The following is a 23,329-nucleotide window of genomic DNA, read 5'->3' on the forward strand; positions in this document are numbered from 1 at the left end:
CTGCAGCCTCTGACCTCCTGTCTGCCCCCCTCCCCTCTGCAGCCTCTGACCTCCTGTCTTCCCCCCGCAGCCTCTGACCTCCTGTCCCCCCCTGCAGCCTCTGACCTCCTGTCCCCCCCCCTGCAGCCTCTGACCTCCTGTCTGCCCCCCTCCCCTCTGCAGCCTCTGACCTCCTGTCATCCCCCCGCAGCCTCTGACCTCCTGTCCCCCCCCTGCAGCCTCTGACCTCCTGTCAACCCCTGCAGCCTCTGACCTCCTGTCCCCCCCCTGCAGCCTCTGACCTTCTGTCCCCCACCTGCAGCCTCTGACCTCCTGTCCCCCCCCTGCAGCCTCTGACCTTCTGTCCCCCCCCTGCAGCCTCTGACCTCCTGTCCCCCCCCTGCAGCCTCTGACCTCCTGTCTGCCCCTCCACAGCCTCTGACCTCCTGTCTTCCCCTCCACAGCCTCTGACCTCCTGTCCCCCCCCTGCAGCCTCTGACCTCCTGTCATCCCCCTGCAGCCTCTGACCTCCTGTCCCCCCCCCTGCAGCCTCTGACCTCCTGTCTGCCCCCCTCCCCTCTGCAGCCTCTGACCTCCTGTCATCCCCCCGCAGCCTCTGACCTCCTGTCCCCCCCCTGCAGCCTCTGACCTCCTGTCAACCCCTGCAGCCTCTGACCTCCTGTCCCCCCCCTGCAGCCTCTGACCTTCTGTCCCCCACCTGCAGCCTCTGACCTCCTGTCCCCCCCCTGCAGCCTCTGACCTTCTGTCCCCCCCCTGCAGCCTCTGACCTCCTGTCCCCCCCCTGCAGCCTCTGACCTCCTGTCTGCCCCTCCACAGCCTCTGACCTCCTGTCTTCCCCTCCACAGCCTCTGACCTCCTGTCCCCCCCCTGCAGCCTCTGACCTCCTGTCATCCCCCTGCAGCCTCTGACCTCCTGTCCCTCCTGCAGCCTCTGGCCTCCTGTCTGCCCCCCCCTGCAGCCTCTGACCTCCTGTCCCCCCCCTGCAGCCTCTGACCTCCTGCCCCCCCCTGCAGCCTCTGACCTCCTGTCATCCCCCCCGCAGCCTCTGACCTCCTGTCATCCCCCCTCCCTTCCGCAGCCTCTGACCTCCTACCCCCCCCTGCAGCCTCTGACCTCCTGCCCCCCCCTGCAGCCTCTGACCTCCTGCCCCCCCTGCAGCCTCTGACCTCCTGCCCCCCCCTGCAGCCTCTGACCTCCTGTCCCCCCCCTGCAGCCTCTGACCTCCTGTCCCCCCCCTGCAGCCTCTGACCTCCTGTCCCCCCCCGCAGCCTCTGACCTCCTGCCCCCCCCTGTAGCCTCTGACCTCCAGCCCCCCCTGCAGCCTCTGACCTCCTGTCCCCCCCCCCCTGCAGCCTCTGACCTGTCATCCCCCCGCAGCCTCTGACCTCCTGTCACCCCCCTGCAGCCTCTGACCTCCTATCCCCCCCTGCAGCCTCTGACCTTCTGTCATCCCCCCTCCGCAGCCTCTGACCTCCTGTCATCCCTCTTCAGCCTCTGACCTCCTGTCTGCCCCCCTCCCCTCCGCAGCCCCTGACCTCCTGTCTTCCCCTCCACAGCCTCTGACCTCCTGTCCCCCCCCCCGCAGCCTCTGACCTCCTGTCCCTCCCGCTGCCTCTGGCCTCCTGTCTGCCCCCCCTGCAGCCTCTGACCTCCTGTCCCCCCCCTGCAGCCTCTGACCTCCTGCCCCCACCCTGCAGCCTCTGACTTCCTGTCCCCCCCCTGCAGCCTCTGACCTCCTGTCCCCCCCCTGCAGCCTCTGACCTCCAGCCCCCCCCTGCAGCCTCTGACCTCCTGTCCCCCCCCCCTGCAGCCTCTGACCTCCTGTCATCCCCCCACAGCCTCTGACCTCCTGTCACCCCCCTGCAGCCTCTGACCTCCTATCCCCCCCTGCAGCCTCTGACCTCCTATCCCCCCCTGCAGCCTCTGACCTCCTGTCATCCCCCCTCCGCAGCCTCTGACCTCCTGTCATCCCCCTGCAGCCTCTGACCTCCTGTCCCCCCCTGCAGCCTCTGACCTCCTGTCCCCCCCCTGCAGCCTCTGACCTTCTGTTCCCACCTGCAGCCTCTGACCTCCTGTCCCCCCCTGCAGCCTCTGACCTCCTGTCCCCCCCCCCTGCAGCCTCTGACCTCCTGTCATCCCCCCGCAGCCTCTGACCTCCTGTCCCCCCCCTGCAGCCTCTGACCTCCTGTCCCCCCCTGCAGCCTCTGACCTCCTGTTTCCCCCCTGCAGCCTCTGACCTCCTGCCCCCCCCCTGCAGCCCCTGAACTCCTTCCACCCCCCTGCAGCCTCTGACCTCCTGTCTGCCCCCTCCCCTCCGCAGCCTCTGACCTCCTGTCTTCCCCTCCACAGCCTCTGACCTCCTGTCCCCCCCCACAGCCTCTGACCTCCTGTCATCCCCCTGCAGCCTCTGACCTCCTGTCCCTCCCGCAGCCTCTGGCCTCCTGTCCGCCCCCCTTCCCTCCGCAGCTTCTGACCTCCTGTCCCCCCCCTGCAGCCTCTGACCTCCTGTCCCCCCCCTGCAGCCTCTGACCTCCTGTCATCCCCCCGCAGCCTCTGACCTCCTATCATCCCCACTCCCCTCCGCAGCCTCTGACCTCCTGTCCCCCCCTGCAGCCTCTGACCTCCTGCCCCCCCCCCCCCTGCAGCCTCTGAACTCCTGCCCCCCCCTGCAGCCTCTGACCTCCAGCCCCCCCCCTGCAGCCTCTGACCTCCTGTCCCCCCCCCCCCGCAGCCTCTGACCTCCTGTCATCCCCCCGCAGCCTCTGACCTCCTGTCATCCCCCCGCAGCCTCTGACCTCCTGTGTCTGTGTCACCCCCTGCAGCCTCTGACCTCCTATCCCCCCCTGCAGCCTCTGACCTCCTGTCATCCCCCCTCCACAGCCTCTGACCTCCTGTCACCCCCCTGCAGCCTCTGACCTCCTGTCCCCCCCCTGCAGCCTCTGACCTCCTGTCCCCCCCCTGCAGCCTCTGACCTTCTGTCCCCCCCCTGCAGCCTCTGACCTCCTGTCCCCCCCCCTGCAGCCTCTGACCTCCTGTCACCCCCCTGCAGCCTCTGACCTCCTGTCCCCCCCCTGCAGCCTCTGACCTCCTGTCCCCCCCCTGCAGCCTCTGACCTTCTGTCCCCCACCTGCAGCCTCTGACCTCCTGTCCCCCCCCTGCAGCCTCTGACCTTCTGTCTGCCCCCCTCCCCTCCGCAGCCTCTGACCTCCTGTCTTCCCCTCCACAGCCTCTGACCTCCTGTCCCCCCCTGCAGCCTCTGACCTCCTGTCTGCCCCCCTCCCCCCCGCAGCCTCTGACCTCCTGTCCCTCCCGCAGCCTCTGGCCTCCTGTCCGCCCCCCTTCCCTCCACAGCCTCTGACCTCCTGTCCCCCCCCCTGCAGCCTCTGATCTCCTGTCCCCCCCCTGCAGCCTCTGACCTCCTGTCATGCCCCCCCGCAGCCTCTGACCTCCTTTCATCCCCCCTCCCTTCCGCAGCCTCTGACCTCCTGTCCCCCCCCTGCAGCCTCTGACCTCCTGCCCCCCCTGCAGCCTCTGACCTCCTGCCCCCCCCGCAGCCTCTGACCTCCAGCCCCCCCCTGCAGCCTCTGACCTCCTGTCCCCCCCCTGCAGCCTCTGACCTCCTGTCAACCCCCCGCAGCCTCTGACCTCCTGTCACCCCCCTGCAGCCTCTGACCTCCTATCCCCCCCAGCAGCCTCTGACCTCCTGTCATCCCCCTGCAGCCTCTGACCTCCTGTCCCCCCCTGCAGCCTCTGACCTCCTGTCCCCCCTCTGCAGCCTCTGACCTCCTGTCCCCCCCCTGCAGCCTCTGACCTCCTGTCCCCCCCTGCAGCCTCTGACCTCCTGTCCCCCCCCCTGCAGCCTCTGACCTCCTGTCCCCCCCTGCAGCCTCTGACCTCCTGTCATCCCCCCGCAGCCTCTGACCTCCTGTCCCCCCCTGCAGCCTCTGACCTCCTGTCCCCCCCTGCAGCCTCTGACCTCCTGTCCCCCCCCTGCAGCCTCTGACCTTCTGTCCCCCACCTGCAGCCTCTGACCTCCTGTCCCCCCCCTGCAGCCTCTGACCTCCTTCCCCCCCCCCGCAGCCTCTGACCTCCTGTCATCCCCTCCGCAGCCTCTGACCTCCTGTCCCCCCCCCTGCAGCCTCTGACCTCCTGTCCCCCCCCTGCAACCTCTGACCTCCTGCCCCCCCCTGCAGCCTCTGACCTCCTGTCCCCCCCTGCAGCCTCTGACCTCCTGTCATCCCTCCGCAGCCTCTGACCTCCTGTCCCCCCCCTGCAGCCTCTGACCTCCTGTCCCCCCCTGCAGCCTCTGACCTCCTGTCCCCCCCTGCAGCCTCTGACCTCCTGTCCCCCCCCTGCAGCCTCTGACCTCCTGTCCCCCCCTGCAGCCTCTGACCTCCTGTCATCCCCCCGCAGCCTCTGACCTCCTGTCCCCCCCCTGCAGCCTCTGACCTCCTGTCCCCCCCTGCAGCCTCTGACCTCCTGTCCCCCCCCCCTGCAGCCTCTGACCTCCTGTCTGCCCCCCTCCCCTCTGCAGCCTCTGACCTCCTGTCTTCCCCTCCACAGCCTCTGACCTCCTGTCATCCCCCTGCAGCCTCTGACCTCCTGTCCCCCCCCTGCAGCCTCTGACCTCCTGTCCCCCCCCTGCAGCCTCTGACCTCCTGTCCCCCCCCTGCAGTCTCTGACCTCTTGTCCCCCCCTGCAGCCTCTGACCTCCTGTCATCCCCCTGCAGCCTCTGACCTCCTGTCCCCCCCTGCAGCCTCTGACCTCCTGTCCCCCGCTGCAGCCTCTGACCTCCTGTCCCCCCCCCTGCAGCCTCTGACCTTCTGTCCCCCACCTGCAGCCTCTGACCTCCTTCCCCCCCCCAGCCTCTGACCTCCTGTCATCCCCTCCGCAGCCTCTGACCTCCTGTCCCCCCCCCCTGCAGCCTCTGACCTCCTGTCTGCCCCCCTCCCCTCTGCAGCCTCTGACCTCCTGTCTTCCCCTCCACAGCCTCTGACCTCCTGTCATCCCCCTGCAGCCTCTGACCTCCTGTCCCCCCCGCACCCTCTGGCCTCCTGTCATCCCCCTGCAGCCTCTGACCTCCTGTCATCCCCCCCGCAGCCTCTAACCTCCTGTCATCCCCCCTCCCCTCTGCAGCCTCTGACCTCCTGTCATCCCCCCGCAGGCGCAGCCTCTGACCTCCTGTCATCCCCCCCGCAGCCTCTGACCTCCTGCCATCCCCCCCGCAGCCTCTGACCTCCTGTCATCCCCTCCGCAGCCTCTAAACCTCCTGTCATCCCCCCGCAGCCTCTGACCTCTCCTGTTGTCCCCTCCGCAGCCTCTGATCTCCTGTTGTCCCCCCCGCAGCCTCTGACCTCTCCTGTCGTCCCCTCTGCAGCCTCTGACCTCTCCTGTCGTCCCCTCCGCAGCCTATGACCTCTCCTGTCGTCCCCCCCGCAGCCTCTGACCCCTCCTGTCGTCCCCTCCGCAGCCTCTGACCTCCCCTGTACCATCCGCAGCCTCTGACCTCCCCTGTACCATCAGCAGGCTCTGACCTCTCCTGTACCATCAGCAGCCTCTGACCTCCCCTGTACCATCAGCAGCCTCTGACCTCCCCTGTACCATCCGCAGCCTCTGACCTCCCCTGTACCATCCGCAGCCTCTGACCTCTCCTGTATCATCAGCAGCCTCTGACCTCTCCTGTACCATCCGCAGCCTCTGACCTCTCCTGTACCATCAGCAGCCTCTGACCTCCCCTGTACCATCCGCAGCCTCTGACCTCTCCTGTACCATCAGCAGCCTCTGACCTCTCCTGTACCATCAGCAGCCTCTGACCTCTCCTGTACCATCAGCAGCCTCTGACCTCTCCTGTACCATCAGCAGCCTCTGACCTCTCCTGTACCATCAGCAGCCTCTGACCTCTCCTGTCGTCCACTCCGCAGCCTCTGACCTCCTGTCCCCCCCTGCAGCCTCTGACCTCCTGTCATCCCCCCGCAGCCTCTGACCTCCTGTCCCCCCCCTGCAGCCTCTGACCTCCTGTCCCCCCCTGCAGCCTCTGACCTCCTGTCCCCCCCCCTGCAGCCTCTGACCTCCTGTCTGCCCCCCTCCCCTCTGCAGCCTCTGACCTCCTGTCTTCCCCTCCACAGCCTCTGACCTCCTGTCATCCCCCTGCAGCCTCTGACCTCCTGTCCCCCCCCTGCAGCCTCTGACCTCCTGTCCCCCCCCTGCAGCCTCTGACCTCCTGTCCCCCCCCTGCAGTCTCTGACCTCTTGTCCCCCCCTGCAGCCTCTGACCTCCTGTCATCCCCCTGCAGCCTCTGACCTCCTGTCCCCCCCTGCAGCCTCTGACCTCCTGTCCCCCGCTGCAGCCTCTGACCTCCTGTCCCCCCCCCTGCAGCCTCTGACCTTCTGTCCCCCACCTGCAACCTCTGACCTCCTGTCCCCCCCCTGCAGCCTCTGACCTCCTTCCCCCCCCCAGCCTCTGACCTCCTGTCATCCCCTCCGCAGCCTCTGACCTCCTGTCCCCCCCCCCTGCAGCCTCTGACCTCCTGTCTGCCCCCCTCCCCTCTGCAGCCTCTGACCTCCTGTCTTCCCCTCCACAGCCTCTGACCTCCTGTCATCCCCCTGCAGCCTCTGACCTCCTGTCCCCCCCGCACCCTCTGGCCTCCTGTCATCCCCCTGCAGCCTCTGACCTCCTGTCATCCCCCCCGCAGCCTCTAACCTCCTGTCATCCCCCCTCCCCTCTGCAGCCTCTGACCTCCTGTCATCCCCCCGCAGGCGCAGCCTCTGACCTCCTGTCATCCCCCCCGCAGCCTCTGACCTCCTGCCATCCCCCCCGCAGCCTCTGACCTCCTGCCATCCCCCCCGCAGCCTCTGACCTCCTGTCATCCCCTCCGCAGCCTCTAAACCTCCTGTCATCCCCCCGCAGCCTCTGACCTCTCCTGTTGTCCCCTCCGCAGCCTCTGATCTCCTGTTGTCCCCCCCGCAGCCTCTGACCTCTCCTGTCGTCCCCTCTGCAGCCTCTGACCTCTCCTGTCGTCCCCTCCGCAGCCTATGACCTCTCCTGTCGTCCCCCCCGCAGCCTCTGACCCCTCCTGTCGTCCCCTCCGCAGCCTCTGACCTCCCCTGTACCATCCGCAGCCTCTGACCTCCCCTGTACCATCAGCAGGCTCTGACCTCTCCTGTACCATCCGCAGCCTCTGACCTCTCCTGTACCATCAGCAGCCTCTGACCTCCCCTGTACCATCAGCAGCCTCTGACCTCCCCTGTACCATCCGCAGCCTCTGACCTCCCCTGTACCATCCGCAGCCTCTGACCTCTCCTGTACCATCAGCAGCCTCTGACCTCTCCTGTACCATCCGCAGCCTCTGACCTCTCCTGTACCATCAGCAGCCTCTGACCTCTCCTGTACCATCCGCAGCCTCTGACCTCCCCTGTACCATCCGCAGCCTCTGACCTCTCCTGTACCATCAGCAGCCTCTGACCTCTCCTGTACCATCCGCAGCCTCTGACCTCTCCTGTACCATCAGCAGCCTCTGACCTCCCCTGTACCATCCGCAGCCTCTGACCTCTCCTGTACCATCAGCAGCCTCTGACCTCTCCTGTACCATCAGCAGCCTCTGACCTCTCCTGTACCATCAGCAGCCTCTGACCTCTCCTGTACCATCAGCAGCCTCTGACCTCTCCTGTACCATCAGCAGCCTCTGACCTCTCCTGTCGTCCCCTCCGCAGCCTCTGACCTCTCCTGTACCATCAGCAGCCTCTGACCTCTCCTGTACCATCCGCAGCCTCTGACCTCCCCTGTACCATCTGCAGCCTCTGACCTCTCCTGTACCATCAGCAGCCTCTGACCTCTCCTGTACCATCAGCAGCCTCTGACCTCTCCTGTACCATCCGCAGCCTCTGACCTCTCCTGTACCATCAGCAGCCTCTGACCTCTCCTGTACCATCAGCAGCCTCTGACCTCTCCTGTACCATCCGCAGCCTCTGACCTCCCCTGTACCATCCGCAGCCTCTGACCTCCCCTGTACCATCCGCAGCCTCTGACCTCCCCTGTACCATCCGCAGCCTCTGACCATCTATTGTCTTATATCACGTCTGCAGTCTGGAGTGAAGTCAAGAGTGGGAGTGCCTCAGGGATGGGGGTCATGGAAGAAGTCAGACATGTATGGACTGTGGAGAGGAAACTATGGAATAAAACCAGAGCCACCGAGCTGGAGCCGACTGACTGAGCCCTGCATGGTGCACCCGAGAGGAGGTCAGTGACAGCGCCGCCAGGCTTACCTGAGATGGGGGGGTCAATACAATATTGTAAGGGGGCACTGATATAAAGGTTTCCCCCTTATATCAGTAAACCCCCTTACTTTAGTGTTTTCTTTCTGCAGAAGGTGGTCTCTGGTCACCAGAGTCCTCCCCACATTCCCAGAGTTCCCCTTTACATCATAGTCTGCAGGATTCCACCTTACAGTGCAAGTGAGAACTCTGATGTAAAGAGGAATGCAGAGGACTCTGATATAAGGTGGTCTCTGGTCACCAGTGCCCCCCTTTTATATCAGAGTTCCCGCTTAGATCATGATCTGCAATGTTCCCCTTTATATCAGAGTTCCCTTGCACTGTAAAGGGGAATCCTCCTGATATATGGGGGGAACTCTGTGTTGGGTTATATTAATCTGACCTTCATGTAAGAGGAGAAATCTGGTTTTTGACATTGCTAATAGCAGTTTATAGCTTAAATATTGATATTTGCACTGAAAACTGCCATTTACGGCACCTTTTTTTTTGCAGCGTCAATAAAAAATGTGCCAGTAAATGGCATGATTTTTGCCTTGAAAAAAATTGCTGCTGTTTGTAAATTCCATGTCTCTCTTATCTATATATAATACACTCTTCAAATGTGCTTTAAAATGCATGGTTTTCCCTTTTGTGAACAAGAAAATAAAGACGTTATGCGGTTGGGCTGGTATAAAAATACTATGGGGCTGGTATGAAATTATTTCCAGGGCTGGTTTTTATTCCCAGTCCGGCCCTGGCCCATCTTCAGTGTTCTGGCTGAGGGAAGAAGGTTGTCATCCAAGATTTTACAATACGTGGCCCCGCCCATTGGCCCCACCCAATGCGGCAAAGTCGGCCTGTACCTTTATCAGAGAAAGAGCCCCAAACCATCGTGTTTCCACCTCCGTGTGTGACTGTAGGGATGGTATTCTTAGGGTCATAGTTAGCATGTTCGGCGTGGCGCCGCACACTTCTGACGCTGCCGTCATAACAGGCGGAGTTATCGGAAGTGCCCGCCCCCCCCCCCCCGTTGTGATGGCAACAAAGCCCTCAGCGCTGCCCAGTAAACTCCTGAGGAAATAATGACAGACATCTCCCAGGATCACTAGCGAGCACGGGCGCCGAGGGAACCGACGTCAGGCGCCAGGGAGAGGAAGAGGCAGATTACGAGGGACCCCCTAGCAACAGACCTGAAAAGGTGAGTAAAAAAAAAAAAATGTCCACGGGTTGTTCTTTATATTTAATGCTGCTGAATACTGTAAAAATAAATTTAGGACTGGAACTGCGCTTTAAGTAGTTAAGAAAACTTGCCTTTAATATCACTTTAATGCATAAATAGGTAAAAATAAAAAATAAATACCTTCTGTAGGCGTTGCCCGCTGAGTTGACACCATACACAGAACCCTCGGTGCTGGTCTCGATCATTACCAGACTGCCGTCAATCTGCTGCCACTGGGTTCCCTGGCAGGACGCGGCGGTGACGCCATGGCGGAAGTAAACGTTGTCGAAGCGGTTCACTCCCCAGCAGCCCCACAGACCGCAGGCGTAATATTTTAGGGACCCGTCCATCGATTTCCAGTATACGGGGGTGTCTGCGCTTTTCTGTCTCGAGCAGTAGACGTTGTCTTGTGAGTTCACCCCGGCCAAAAACTTATTACCACCGGCATCGATCTGCTTCAAGGACCCTGTTGGAACAAAAAAAAAAAAAAAACAACACAAAACGCTGATCCATTAAACTGAATCTAATAATAATAAAATAATAATAACAGAGAGAAGAATAAAACTTGAGTTACGTGCGGGGCTTTTCTTCAGCGGGACCGCCGTTCCGGCACCTCCAGCACTGAATGTATGTTATAGCAAGGGGTGTGATGGAGGATCTATTGTTGCTGGCTGCAGGGGATCTATTGTCACTGGTAGGGAGCTGTTTTTGTGTTGAGGTCTATTTTTGCTGGTGGGGGATCTATTGTTGTTGGGGGGGGGGGTCTTCTGTTGCTGGTAGGGATCTACTGTTGAGGGAGGGGGTCTATTGTTGCTGGCTGCTGGGAGATCTGTTGATGCTGCTGGTGTGGATCTTTTGTAGCTGGGTGTAGTATTTTAATGTGGGGGGGTCTCTTGTTGTGTGGGGGATCTACTGTTGCTGGGGCGGTATATATTGTTTGTTGGGATATATTGTTGCTCGGGGAGTCTATTGTTGTGTGGGGGATCTGTTGTTGCTAGGGGCACTATTGTTGCTGGCGGCAGGGAATCTATTGCCACTGGTGGAGATTTGTTTTTGTGTAAAGGTCTATTTGCTGCTGGTGGGGGATCTTATGTGGCTGGTAGGCATCTACTGTTAAGGGAGAGGTCTTTTGTTGCTGGCGAGTCTATTGATGCTGGCTGCTGGGAGATCTGTTGTTGCATGGGGGGGGGGGGTCTAATGTTGCTGGGGTGGATCTTTTGTTGCTGGGTGTGGTATCTTGTTGAGGGTGGAGTCCAATGTTACTGGGGGGAGTCTATTGTTACTGGTGGGGGGCTGTTTTTGTGTGAAGGCCTATTGCTGCTGGTGGGGGATCTATTGTTGCTGGGGGGGGCTATGTTGCTGGTAGGGATCTACTGTTGAGGGTAAGGTCTATGGTTGCTGGCATGGGTGAGCGAGTTTGGGGTGGAGGAACTTGACTGGCCTGCACAGAGTCCTGACTTTAAACCCGATAGAATACCTTTGGGATGAATTAGAGCGGAGACTGCGAGCAAGGCCTTCTCGTCCAACATCAGTGCCTGACCTCACAAATGCTCTTCTGGAAGAATGGTCAAACATTCCAAGAGACATACAATAGTAATATAGATATGTAGCGCCCCCCCGACCTCCAGAGGCCTGGTGGTGACCCCCAGAATCAGGGAGAGCTGACATTCCTCCTCAGGGTGAAGGTTACAAGGCATGGTGGGTGTTGTGCAAGGTGGAAAGATGGGCGCCAGTCACTTTTAAAAGTGAACAAAGAGGGTTTTTTTCCCCTCTTAACAGGAACTGGGGGAGAGAGGGGTAGGGCACAGGACACCATTAGGCAAATGCAATAGCAAATTGTCAGACTCCGCAGACTACAATAGAACTAGGCAGACAGATATACGAAAAAATGAATGCAGTGATCTGTATTTCGTAGCAACTGCTGTCTCCTATAGCAACAACTTTACTCAGAGTATCCCACTGTAGATCCTGAAGCTCAGCTCACAGCTACCCGCTGCACTTACATAGATACATAGTTACATAGTAGGTGAGGTTGAAAAAAGACACAAGTCCATCAAGTCCAACCCATGTGTGTGATTATGTGTCAGTATTACATTATATATCCCTGTATATTGCGGTCATTCAGGTGATTATCTAATAGTTTCTTGAAGCTATCAATGCTCCCCGCTGAGACCACCGCCTGTGGAAGGGAATTCCACATCCTTGCCGCTCTTACAGTAAAGAACCCTCTACGTAGTTTAAGGTTAAACCTCTTTTCTTCTAATTGTAATGAGTGGCCACGAGTCTTGTTAAACTCTCTTCTGCGAAAAAGTTTTATCCCTATTGTGGGGTCACCAGTCCGGTATTTGTAAATTGAAATCATATCCCCTCTCAAGCGTCTCTTCTCCAGAGAGAATAAGTTCAGTGCTCGCAACCTTTCCTCATAACTAAGATCCTCCAGACCCTTTATTAGCTTTGTTGCCCTTCTTTGTACTCGCTCCATTTCCAGTACATCCTTCCTGAGGACTGGTGCCCAGAACTGGACAGCATACTCCAGGTGCGGCCGGACCAGAGTCTTGTAGAGCGGGAGAATTATCGTTTTATCTCTGGAGTTGATCCCCTTTTTAATGCCAATATTCTGTTTGCTTTGTTAGCAGCAGCTTGGCATTGCATGTCATTGCTGAGCCTATCATCTACTAGGACCCCCAGGTCCTTTTCCATCCTAGATTCCCCCAGAGGTTCTCCCCCCAGTGTATAGATTGCATTCAGATTTTTGCCACCCAAATGCATTATTTTACATTTTTCTACATTGAACCTCATTTGCCATGTAGTCGCCCCTCCCCCATTAATTTGTTCAGGTCTTTTTGCAAGATTTCCACATCCTGCGGAGAAGTTATTGCCCCGCTTAGCTTAGTATCGTCTGCAAATACAGAGATTGAACTGTTTATCCCATCCTCCAGGTTGTTTATAAACAAATTAAATAGGATTGGTCCCAGCACAGAACCCTGGGGAACCCCACTACCCACCCCTGACCATTCCGAGTACTCCCCATTTATCACCACCCTCTGAACTCGCCCTTGTAGCCAGTTTTCAATCCATGTACTCACCCTATGGTCCATGCCAACGCACCTTATTTTGTACAGTAAACGTTTATGGGGAACTGTGTCAAATGCTTTTGCAAAATCCAGATACACCACGTCTACGGGCCTTCCTTTATCTAGATGGCAACTCACCTCCTCATAGAAGGTTAATAGATTGGTTTGGCAAGAACGATTCTTCATGAATCCATGCTGATTACTGCTAATGATACCGTTCTCATTACTAAAATCTTGTATATAGTCCCTTATCATCCCCTCCAAGAGTTTACATACTATTGATGTTAGGCTAACTGGTCTGTAATTCCCAGGGATGTATTTTGGGCCCTTTTTAAATATTGGTGCTACATTGGCTTTTCTCCAATCAGCTGGTTCTCGTTACTAAAATCTTGTATATGTTCTTTTTTTTTTTTTTATAGCAAATGATAGGAATGTTTCTATGTACTTTCCAAAGTGAAACAAAGTATCTCAGTATCATTGTAGATGATATAAATATGTATTAGAGATGTTCATATCTGGTGTGTGATTTTTTTTCAAAGATTATTTTCTTTTACCTGTTACAGGAATCCAGCCATTGTTCTGGAATTTGAAGACTTGGGTGGCTCTGTTCACACCCCAAACTTTAGCAGGTCCAACAGTAACATGGATGAGCTTCCCATCAATATGTTTCCAGTAATTTTTTTCCCAGCGGAAGATGTCATCATTACTGTTCACACCGTACACTTCACCGGAGCCGGCGTCAACCTGTGTCAGTTTTCCCGGGATTATATTGCAATTAAAACCTAAATTGGAAAAAAAAAAAATCATATAATGAATATAGATGCACAATAAAATGTATATGAATATATTGTACAGGACACCGGCAGTGTGTCCTGGAAGGAAGGTATATACATGTTTTAGCCCCTTGTGAGATTCGGGTGATTAAACTCATGTAGCGGGTGCATTTACAATGAGCTGCACCAGTCCAAACTGTAGTTTTGGGGCGTGGCAGCCCACTTTTATTGAGTAAAGGAAAAATTCACTTATACATCAGTTGCCCACGCAGGTGTTTCTTCCACAAAACATGAATGAAAATACCAAGCCACCTGGCCTACGTGTTGGCAGCACGGCTGCTCCTCTTACCAGTCCTTTGACTGTCATTCAGGTCTCTCAGAACACTTGGCTCTTTAGCCTTTAGTCGCAGTGCTCCTGCTGCATGGCCCACCACTGGCCTAGGGATTGGGGTTTTCCTGACACCCCTGATAGGAGCTGACTTAAATCCTGGAACTGAGACCTGCTGGCTTGTGGCTTGGTCCTCTGACCCCTTGATGAGACCTCTGTCCCGTGGCTTCTGGCTGGGGTCCTCTGACCCCTTGATGAGACCTCTGTCCCGTGGCTTCTGGCTGGGTCCTCTGACCCCTTGATGAGACCTCTGTCCCGTGGCTTCTGGCTGGGTCCTCTGACCCCTTGATGAGACCTCTGTCCCGTGGCTTCTGGCTGGGTCCTCTGACCCCTTGATGAGATCTCTGTCCCGTGGCTTCTGGCTGGGTCCTCTGACCCCTTGATGAGACCTCTGTCCCGTGGCTTCTGGCTGGGTCTTCTGACCCCTTGATGAGATCTCTGTCCCGTGGCTTCTGGCTGGGTCCTCTGACCCCTTGATGAGACCTCTGTCCCGTGGCTTCTGGCTGGGTCTTCTGACCCCTTGATGAGATCTCTGTCCCATGGCTTCTGGCTGGGGGCCCCCTGACCCCTTGATGAGACCTCTGTCCCGTGGCTTCTGGCTGGGTCTTCTGACCCCTTGATGAGATCTCTGTCCCGTGGCTTCTGGCTGGGGGCCCCCTGACCCCTTGATGAGATCTCTGTCCCGTGGCTTCTGGCTGGGGGCCCCCTGACCCCGGGTGAGACCTTCTGTCTCCAAACTGGAAGCTGTCTCCAAAAATGAGAGCTCTGAGCAATTCTCAGACCTGACTATATAATGACCCCCCACCCCCTTCCTGTCCAGGCCAGTTTTCAGCTTTCAGCGCTGTCACAGTTTGAATGACAATTGCACGGTCGCGCAACGCTGTACCCATATGACATTTTTAGATCCCCCCCCCACAAATAGAGCTTTTAGGTGGTATTTAATCACCTCTGGGGTTTTTATTTTTTTTCTAAACGAATACAAAAAGACCAAAAAAAAAATGTTTCTTGGTTTCTTCGTGAGCACTGATGAGGCAGCACTGATGGGGCAGCACTGATGAGGCAGCATGGATGAGGCAGCACTGATGGGGTAGCACTGATGGGCGGCACTGATGGACACTGATATGTGGCATTGATAGGCGGCACTGATGGATAGCACTGACAGGCATTTCTGATGAGCACTGATTGTATCCCTGGGCGGCACTGATGTCAATCAGTGCCGCCAGGGATGGCAGTGCTCACCAGGGATGGCAATCCCTGAAATGGGCACTTATTGGCATCCCTGAAATGGGCATGGGCATAGGCATGCACACAGGGTTTGCCAGGTGTGTCTGGGCACACCCTAATCACCCCGTGAGATGCAGATTCCCCCTGTTTAGACCCCTGATATTTCACCAAAGCCCCCTAACGGGGCTCCTAAAAAAAAAAAATTGTAAAAGAAAAAATGTAAAGACATTTAAAAAAATATTTCAATTAATAATAATAATAAAAATAAAAACTACTGACACCCTCTGCCCTACTGACATTCCATTGCTCTGCTGACACTGTCAGTATACAGTATATACACATGCACACATACATATGTATTTGAGCCTTGGGGTGCACACACTAATGCAATAGGCCGCGCACACCTATGGGCACGGGTTGGCACTTGTGGGCATCTCTGAAGGGTCTGCACTAATAATCAATGCGCTGATTATCAGCACAGACCCCCCCCCTCCTGTCAGGAGAGACGCTGATCAGCTCTCCTCTACTCGCGCCTTAGAAAAAGCCAATAAATGGCTCCTTTCGGTTACCGATGTGATGAGCTGTGATTGGACAGAGCTGATCACATGGTAAAGAGCCTACGTCATAGGTTACCGAGATCAGAGATGCGGTGTGTTACAGCGCACTTCCGATCGCAGGGCTGCACGCTCTCATGGGCACACAATACTGCCACTCATCCCATCCCCCCCCCCCCCCAGCACTGTCACTTATCCCATCCCTCCAGCAGGGGCATATGTACAGGAGTCGCAGGGGCCACAATTGCATGCTCCAGGATTCCCATGCAGCCCCCTGTACACCTGGATAGGACAGGTGGCATGTAGAGGGACCAATGACCTTCATTTTCCTCCTGCAGCCTTTCAGCTGCTGCAGGAGGAAAATGAAGGAGATCAGTTCCTCTATATGCCACCCCTCCCTCCTATCCACCGCCTGCTGCCCCAAGCTCCTGTGTACTCCTTGAACCCCCCCCCATCCCCCACAGTGCTGCTGCTGCTCCTCCCCTCTCCTGCCGGCTGCTGCGGGGGATGCTTTCTGGATGGAGAGTGGGGAAGGGGCTGGTAAATGTGTAATTTACCGGCTTCTTCCTTGTCTTAATGAGTTGAGTCAGTAATCTGTAATGATTGGTGACCCAGTTCATTACTGAGACATAGTAAACTATGTTTACTATGCTTCAGTTTTTGAATGAACAGGAAGCCTTTGTACAGAGCTATCACTGTCCATTCATTCTGTGCAGCTGAGCCTGCAGAGATGGAGATTGATGGAGATTCAAAAATTCAAATATTTCCAAATTAACGAATTAAAAACGAATTTGGAACTAAATGGATTGCACATGTCTACTGGCAATTACTTGACTGAGTTCCCTAAGGACCCTTGGGTGCAAGCCATCTGGTCCCGGTGACTTATTAATGTTACGTTTTTCAAGTCTATTTCTAATTCTGTCCTCTGTTAACCATGGAGGTGCTTCCTGTGATGTGTCATGAGGATAAACACTGCAGTTTTGGTTACTGAAGCCCCCCGATTCACTCGTGTAGACTGAGGAGAAGAACAAATTCAATACCTTCGACATCTCCCCATCCTTTGTAACCAGATGTCCTTCCTCATTCTTTATGGGGCCAATATGGTCTGTCCTCCCTTTTTTACTTTACTTTTGCTCTCCTCCGCTATGTGTCTTTCATGTTCTATCTTAGCCGCCTTAATTGCACCCTTACATTTCTTGTTGCATTCTTTGTAAAGTCTGAATGCTTATGATGATCCCTCAGCTTTGTATTTTTTGAAGGCCTTCTCCTTTGCTTTTATATGCATTTTTACATTGGAGTTAAGCCATCCAGGACTTTTTTTTCGCTCTTTTAAATTTATTACCCAATGGGATGCATTGGCTAATGCCCTTATTTAATATGCTCCTAAAGCAAACCCATCTCTCCTCCGTGTTCTTTGTTTCTAATATTTTATCCCAATTTATATCTTCTAGCAAGGTTCGTAGTTTAGGAAAGTTGGCTTTGTATTCCCCTTATGTTTCCTATTTGTGTGATTTATACTGAAGCTAATTGACCTGTGATCACTCTTTCCTAAATTGCCCCTTATTTCCACATCCGTGATCAGGTCTGTATTGGTAATCAGTAGATCCAGTAATGTTTTATTTCTAGTTGGTGCGTCTACCATCTGACCCATAAAATTGTCCTGTAAGACATTTAGGAACTGGTGAGCCTTCGACGCGGTTCCCTCCGTTCAGTCTATGTCTGGATAATTAAAATCCCCCATTATGATGACACTTCCCATCCTTGCTGCTAATCCAATTTGTGATAGGAGGTCCGTCTCCCCCTCCTCCCTCAGGTTAGGTGGCCTATAGCATACTCCCAGTATTATTTTACCCTTAGCTTCATCCCTTTGGAGCTCTACCCATAAAGATCCCCTAGTGATGTCATCTCTCACATTCACTTGTACATTATTATTGATTTATAGGCATACCCCTCCCCCTTTTTTACCTTCCCTATCCCTGCTATAAAGTGGGGCATACCTTTAAATGGTTGCCAGCCAATAATGTGAGCTGTTGAACCAGGTCTCTGAAATTCCCACAAAATCTAAATCCTCCTCGTACAACATAGTTACATAGTAGGTGAGGTTGAAAAAAGACACAAGTCCATCAAGTCCAACCTATGTGTGTGATTATGTGTCAGTATTACATTGTATATCCCTGTATGTTGCGGTCATTCAGGTGATTATCTAATAGTTTCTTGAAGCTATCAATGCTCCCCGCTGAGACCACCGCCTGTGGAAGGGAATTCCACATCCTTGCCGCTCTTACAGTAAAGAACCCTCTACGTAGTTTAAGGTTAAACCTCTTTTCTTCTAATTTTAATGAGTGGCCGCGAGTCTTGTCAAACTCTCTTCTGCTAAAAAGTTTTCTCCCTATTGTGGGGTCACCAGTCCGGTATTTGTATATTGAAATCATATCCCCTCTCAAGCGTCTCTTCTCCAGAGAGAATAAGTTCAGTGCTCGCAACCTTTCCTCATAACTAAGATTCTCCAGACCCTTTATTAGCTTTGTTGCCCTTCTTTGTACTCGCTCCATTTCCAGTACATCCTTCCCGAGGACTGGTGCCCAGAACTGGACAGCATACTCCAGGTGCGGCCGGACCAGAGTCTTGTAGAGCGGGAGAATTATCGTTTTATCTCTGGAGTTGATCCCCTTTTTAATGCCAATATTCTGTTTGCTTTGTTAGCAGCAGCTTGGCATTGCATGTCATTGCTGAGCCTATCATCTACTAGGACCCCCAGGTCCTTTTCCATCCTAGATCCCCCCAGAGGTTCTCCTCCCAGTGTATAGATTGCATTCATATTTTTGCCACCCAAATGCATTATTTTACATTTTTCTACATTGAACCTCATTTGCCATGTAGTCGCCCACCCCATTAATTTGTTCAGATCTTTTTGCAAGGTTTCCACATCCTGCGGAGAAGTTATTGCCCTGCTTAGCTTAGTATCGTCCGCAAATACAGAGATTGAACTGTTTATCCCATCCTCCAGATCGTTTGTGAACAAATTAAATAGGATTGGTCCCAGCACAGAACCCTGGGGAACCCCACTACCCACCCCTGACCATTCTGAGTACTCCCCATTTATCACCACCCTCTGAACAACAGTATCTCTAGTTAACCCATCTTGTCCGCCAGGCTCCTGGCATTGGTGTACATGCCACGTAGTTTAGACCAATGAAAAGAAGAAAAAGTGTAGCGCTATGTTGTGCCAATAAACATTAATGTGAATGTTTTATATAAAGCACCTGTGCATATATTAATAATAGGTCCTGCTAATCCCGCAGAAAAACACTAGACAGAATAATCATACCATATGTACAAAAATCAAGTGGTCTAAGAAATCATTTGTAGCAACATGCTGTATAGTGAACAGTGATGTGAATTGTGTGTACACAGTAAAATAATCCCGGACCCTCAAATCAAAAGCAAACATGTGTAATGGAAATTGGGGTGGGAATAAATAGCAAGTCCCTGGGGTATTGAACAGTTCATTCAATCGAGCAGAGATATCCTGGAGCATAGATGTAAATCTCACAGTAGTATCTATTCCTGTCCCAAGTAGACTCTTCCAATACTCAGCAAGGCGTAAAGTAATATAAAATACCCTTACCGGACGTGGTGGACTCACAGGCCGTTGGCGGTGAGTCGTATGAGCTTACACCATTAGGTACGGTAGGGTTATAGCTGTCCTTGGTCCATGGCAAAGGGTCCTAGATGGGTCCCCAATCCTGAGCGGTACCACGGATTCGTCCTCCAACGATCGTTTGGATCTCATTCAATTGAGACAGAGGGAGAAGGAGAAAAAAGGCTCCACATAGTGCAAAATCCGGATAACCAGGAAGTTTTATTGTATTAATTAAAAAATTCCAATAAAAAATCGGGTTAAAACAAAGTTCATATGAACGAAAATGGTACGTTTAGCGCAGTAGACAAATGGTTGTGGTAGCGTCATACATCCGACGCGTTTCGTCTGCAAAGACATCAACTGACGAAACGCGTCGGGTGTATGATGCTACCACAACCATCTGTCTACTGCGCTAAACGTACCATTTTCGTTCATATGAACTTTGTTTTAACCCGATTTTTTTATTGGAATTTTTTAATTAATACAATAAAACTTCCTGGTTATCCGGATTTTACACTATGTGGAGCCTTTTTTCTCCTTCTCCCTCTGTCTCAATTGAATGAGATCCAAACGATCGTTGGAGGACGAATCCGTGGTACCGCTCAGGATTGGGGACCCATCTAGGACCCTTTGCCATGGACCAAGGACAACTGTAACCCTACCGTACCTAACGGTGTAAGCTCATACGACTCACCGCCAACGGCCTGTGAGTCCACCACGTCCGGTAAGGGTATTTTATATTACTTTACGCCTTGCTGAGTATTGGAAGAGTCTACTGGGGACAGGAATAGATATTACTGTGAGATTTACATCTATGCTCCAGGATATCTCTGCTCGATTGAATGAACTGTTCAATACCCCAGGGACTTGCTATTTATTCCCACCCCAATTTCCATTACACATGTTTGCTTTTGATTTGAGGGTCCGGGATTATTTTACTGTGTACACACAATTCACATCACTGTTCACTATACAGCATGTTGCTACAAATGATTTCTTAGACCACTTGATTTTTGTACATATGGTATGATTATTCTGTCTAGTGTTTTTCTGCGGGATTAGCAGGACCTATTATTAATATATGCACAGGTGCTTTATATAAAACATTCACATTAATGTTTATTGGCACAACATAGTGCTATACTTTTTCTTCTTTTCATTGATTTATACAATTAGTCTAATTGGTGGTGTTGGCTGCTTGATGTTTTGGGTTGGCGCAGCAGATTTTCTTTATTTTACGTAGTTTAGACCAGTCGCATACTATCCTCTTATTGGGTGTTCTGAGGTTGCAAAAAGAAATTGTTACTATACTTACTTCGGGTTTATGTGCTTTAGTCAACCTACCACTAATGCCCCCAATACTGCCCTCTGGAATATGTTCCACACTGACTATCTCTACCTTGGACCCTCCCCCCCCCCCCTGTCACCTAGTTTAAAACCCCTCTAACTTTTGGTCCATCTTAACTCCCAGCAGATCTGCACCCTCCTCATTTAGGTGCAGTCCGTCCCTTCTATAGTACCGGTTATCGACTGAGAAGTCGGCCCAGTCCTCCAGGAACCAAAACCCCTCCTTACTACACCAGCTCTTCAGCCACTTGTTTACTTCCCTAATCTCCCTCTGCCTTTCTGGTGTGGCTCGATGTACCGGTAGTATTCCTGAGAACACTACCTTGGAGGTCCTTTTCCTCAATTTAGCTCCCAAGTCCCTAAAATCGTTCTTTAGGACACTCCATCTGCCTCTGACTTTGTCATTGGTGCCAACATGCACCATGATAGCCGGTCTTCCCCATCCCCTCCCAGTAATCTGTACACAAGATCCGTGATGTGCCGAACCCGAGCGCCCGGTAGACAACATACTGTTCGGCGCTTCAGGTCTTGGTTACAGATTGCCCTCTCTGTCCTTCTAAGAATTGAGTCCCCTACCACCAGAATCTGTCTTTCCTTTCCCTTTGCTGCCCCCCACTCTCACTGGAGGAGTTCTTCCCCCGGCAGCTAGGAGAGTCCCTCATCTCCAGCAGTGCTGGTCCTTGACTGGTTACACCAATGTCACTCAATGGAGCGTACTTATTGGGATGCTCCAGTCCTGGATCGGCCTCTCTGGCACTTCCCCCTCTACCCCTCTTGACTGTCACCCATCTACTCTTTGCTAGTGCCTGCGCCTCTTTGTCTCCACCCGCCTCTGTGCTGGCCCCTGCCGGCCCCTGCCGTGTACGTTCCTGGCTCACCTTTAGTATGGAGGGACTTCTCAGTGCTGACAGTTGCTTCCCCAGATTCAGAACCTGGGCTTCCAGGGAAACAATGTGCTTACATTTTTCACAGCAGTATTCACCCTCGATCGGATGATCAAGGAACACATACATGCCGCAAGATGTACACCGAGTCGCATCTCCACACCCGCTGGTCATCGTACCCACTAATGAGGATTGGGGATTATACCCTGTCCAAATTACCGAACAACTAGCTTCCTGACACTAATACTCAACAATACAGTCCACGTGCTCTCGCAGCACTCGTGTCCTCACAGTCCACGTGCACTCGCAGCACTCGTGTCCTCACAGTCCACGTGCACTCGCAGCACTCGTGTCCTCACAGTCCACGTGCACTCGTGTCCTCACAGTCTACGTGCACTCACAGCACTCACGTCCTCACAGTCCACGTGCACTCGCAGCACTCGTGTCCTCACAGTCCACGTGCACTCGCAGCACTCGTGTCCTCACAGTCCACGTGCACTCGCAGCACTCGTGTCCTCACAGTCCACGTGCACTCGCAGCACTCGCGTCCTCACAGTCCACCTGCACTCGCAGCACTCGTGTACTCACAATACACAGGTGCTCCCAATACTCAACAAAAAAAAGTTACTCCATAATACACAGCGTCCCTGCTAGACACAGTCAGTCAGTTTTTTTTTTTTTTTTTTTATGTTAACTGGTTATGGGTTCTACAGAAAGTTATATAGGCCTCAAGCACCTGTGACCAATTAACCACTCCCCTTAATTAGTAGGCTGAAGGAAGGAAGGAAAAAAAAAAGGCTGTTTAAAAAGTGACAGAAAATGTGTTAAAAAGCTGCAAGGGAAAAACCCCAAAAAGAACCTAAAAATGCAAACACAGCAATCACCAGCAGTCAAAATTCATTATAAATATTTTTAACAGAGACCCTAGGGAAAAAAATGGTGATTGTTGCAATATTTTTCGTCACACTGTATTTACGTCTTTCAAACGCAATTTTTTGAGAAAAATTACACTTCAATGAATTAAAAAAAAAAAAAAAAACGAAACCGTAAATTGTTTGTATAATGTGAAAGATGATGTTACGCTGCGAGAATCGTGATCTTTATTCTAAGGAAAAAAAATCGTGATTCTCATTTTAGCCAGAATCGTGCAGCTCTAATGTCTAGCCACTGTGCATGGTAGCCAATCAGCTTCCAACTTCAAAATGAACAGACAGCTAATGTTTGGGAGGCAGCAATGGGCTTTCATGGTACGGTAAGAACTTACAATCCTCAGATATGTTAAAAAAATACAAATCCATTAAACGAAAATTCATCAAAAATGACCTATAAAAGGGCAAACATATACATAACATCACAGAAAAGAGCAAAAGTCCCGTGAGGGACAAAAATGAAAAATAAAAAAAGTAAGTTCCTCTAATACAGACTGAAAAGAACTTAGTACATCAACCCAAGAGTAGATCATAAATAAAATAAATATCCGGAAGCTGATTTGTTTCTATGCAGATCTGCTGTACCAGATTCTCTGCACTCTCCAGTTTTAGTAAATAACCCCCAAAGGGTGTCTAAGCTCCCTATTATGTGGTCATAGCCGGGACTTACCTGGAGTGGCGGCATTTACTACACACAGCAGGGGGAGGAGGAGGAGGAAGCTCACAGCAAAGAACATCTTAACAGGTGAGCATGAAGGTGTTTGGTATAGAGAGATGGCAGACTATATATATATATATATATATATATATATATATGATCCTTGGACTCCGCCTATCATGGGAAGCTGGTCCACCCTTGGCTGACAGAAAGAATTTAATTAAAAAAAAAAAAGTTTTTATTGTGCAATTTTTTTTTTTTAAACTCAATGTACACATATACAGTGCTCAGCATAAAGGAGCACACCCCAACAGTTTCGTCAGAAATCCTTTTCCTTTCAGAGTCAACATTTTCTATGGGACTCTATACTACAAAATACTCTTATT

The 23,329-nt window shown here is 53.1% G+C and overlaps 1 protein-coding gene across 1 annotated transcript in view; it reads right to left on the minus strand.

Annotated features, from left to right (window-relative positions):
• Nucleotides 1–23,075, minus strand: part of LOC141145641 (fish-egg lectin-like) — a 56,477-nt gene extending 33,402 nt beyond the window's left edge. The window contains exons 1-3 of the mRNA XM_073632479.1: nt 22,956–23,075; nt 13,098–13,325; nt 9,611–9,935 (exon numbers count right to left, since the gene is read on the minus strand). Of these exons, the coding sequence (XP_073488580.1) occupies nt 9,611–9,935; nt 13,098–13,325; nt 22,956–23,022 (620 nt within the window). The 5' untranslated portion in view covers nt 23,023–23,075. The remainder of the gene's footprint in view (nt 1–9,610; nt 9,936–13,097; nt 13,326–22,955) is intronic.
• Between the last annotated feature and the right edge of the window lie 254 nt (nt 23,076–23,329).

This window comes from Aquarana catesbeiana, linkage group LG05 (assembly GCF_042186555.1).
Source record: "Aquarana catesbeiana isolate 2022-GZ linkage group LG05, ASM4218655v1, whole genome shotgun sequence".
In the NCBI taxonomy this organism is placed as follows: Eukaryota; Metazoa; Chordata; class Amphibia; order Anura; family Ranidae; genus Aquarana; species Aquarana catesbeiana.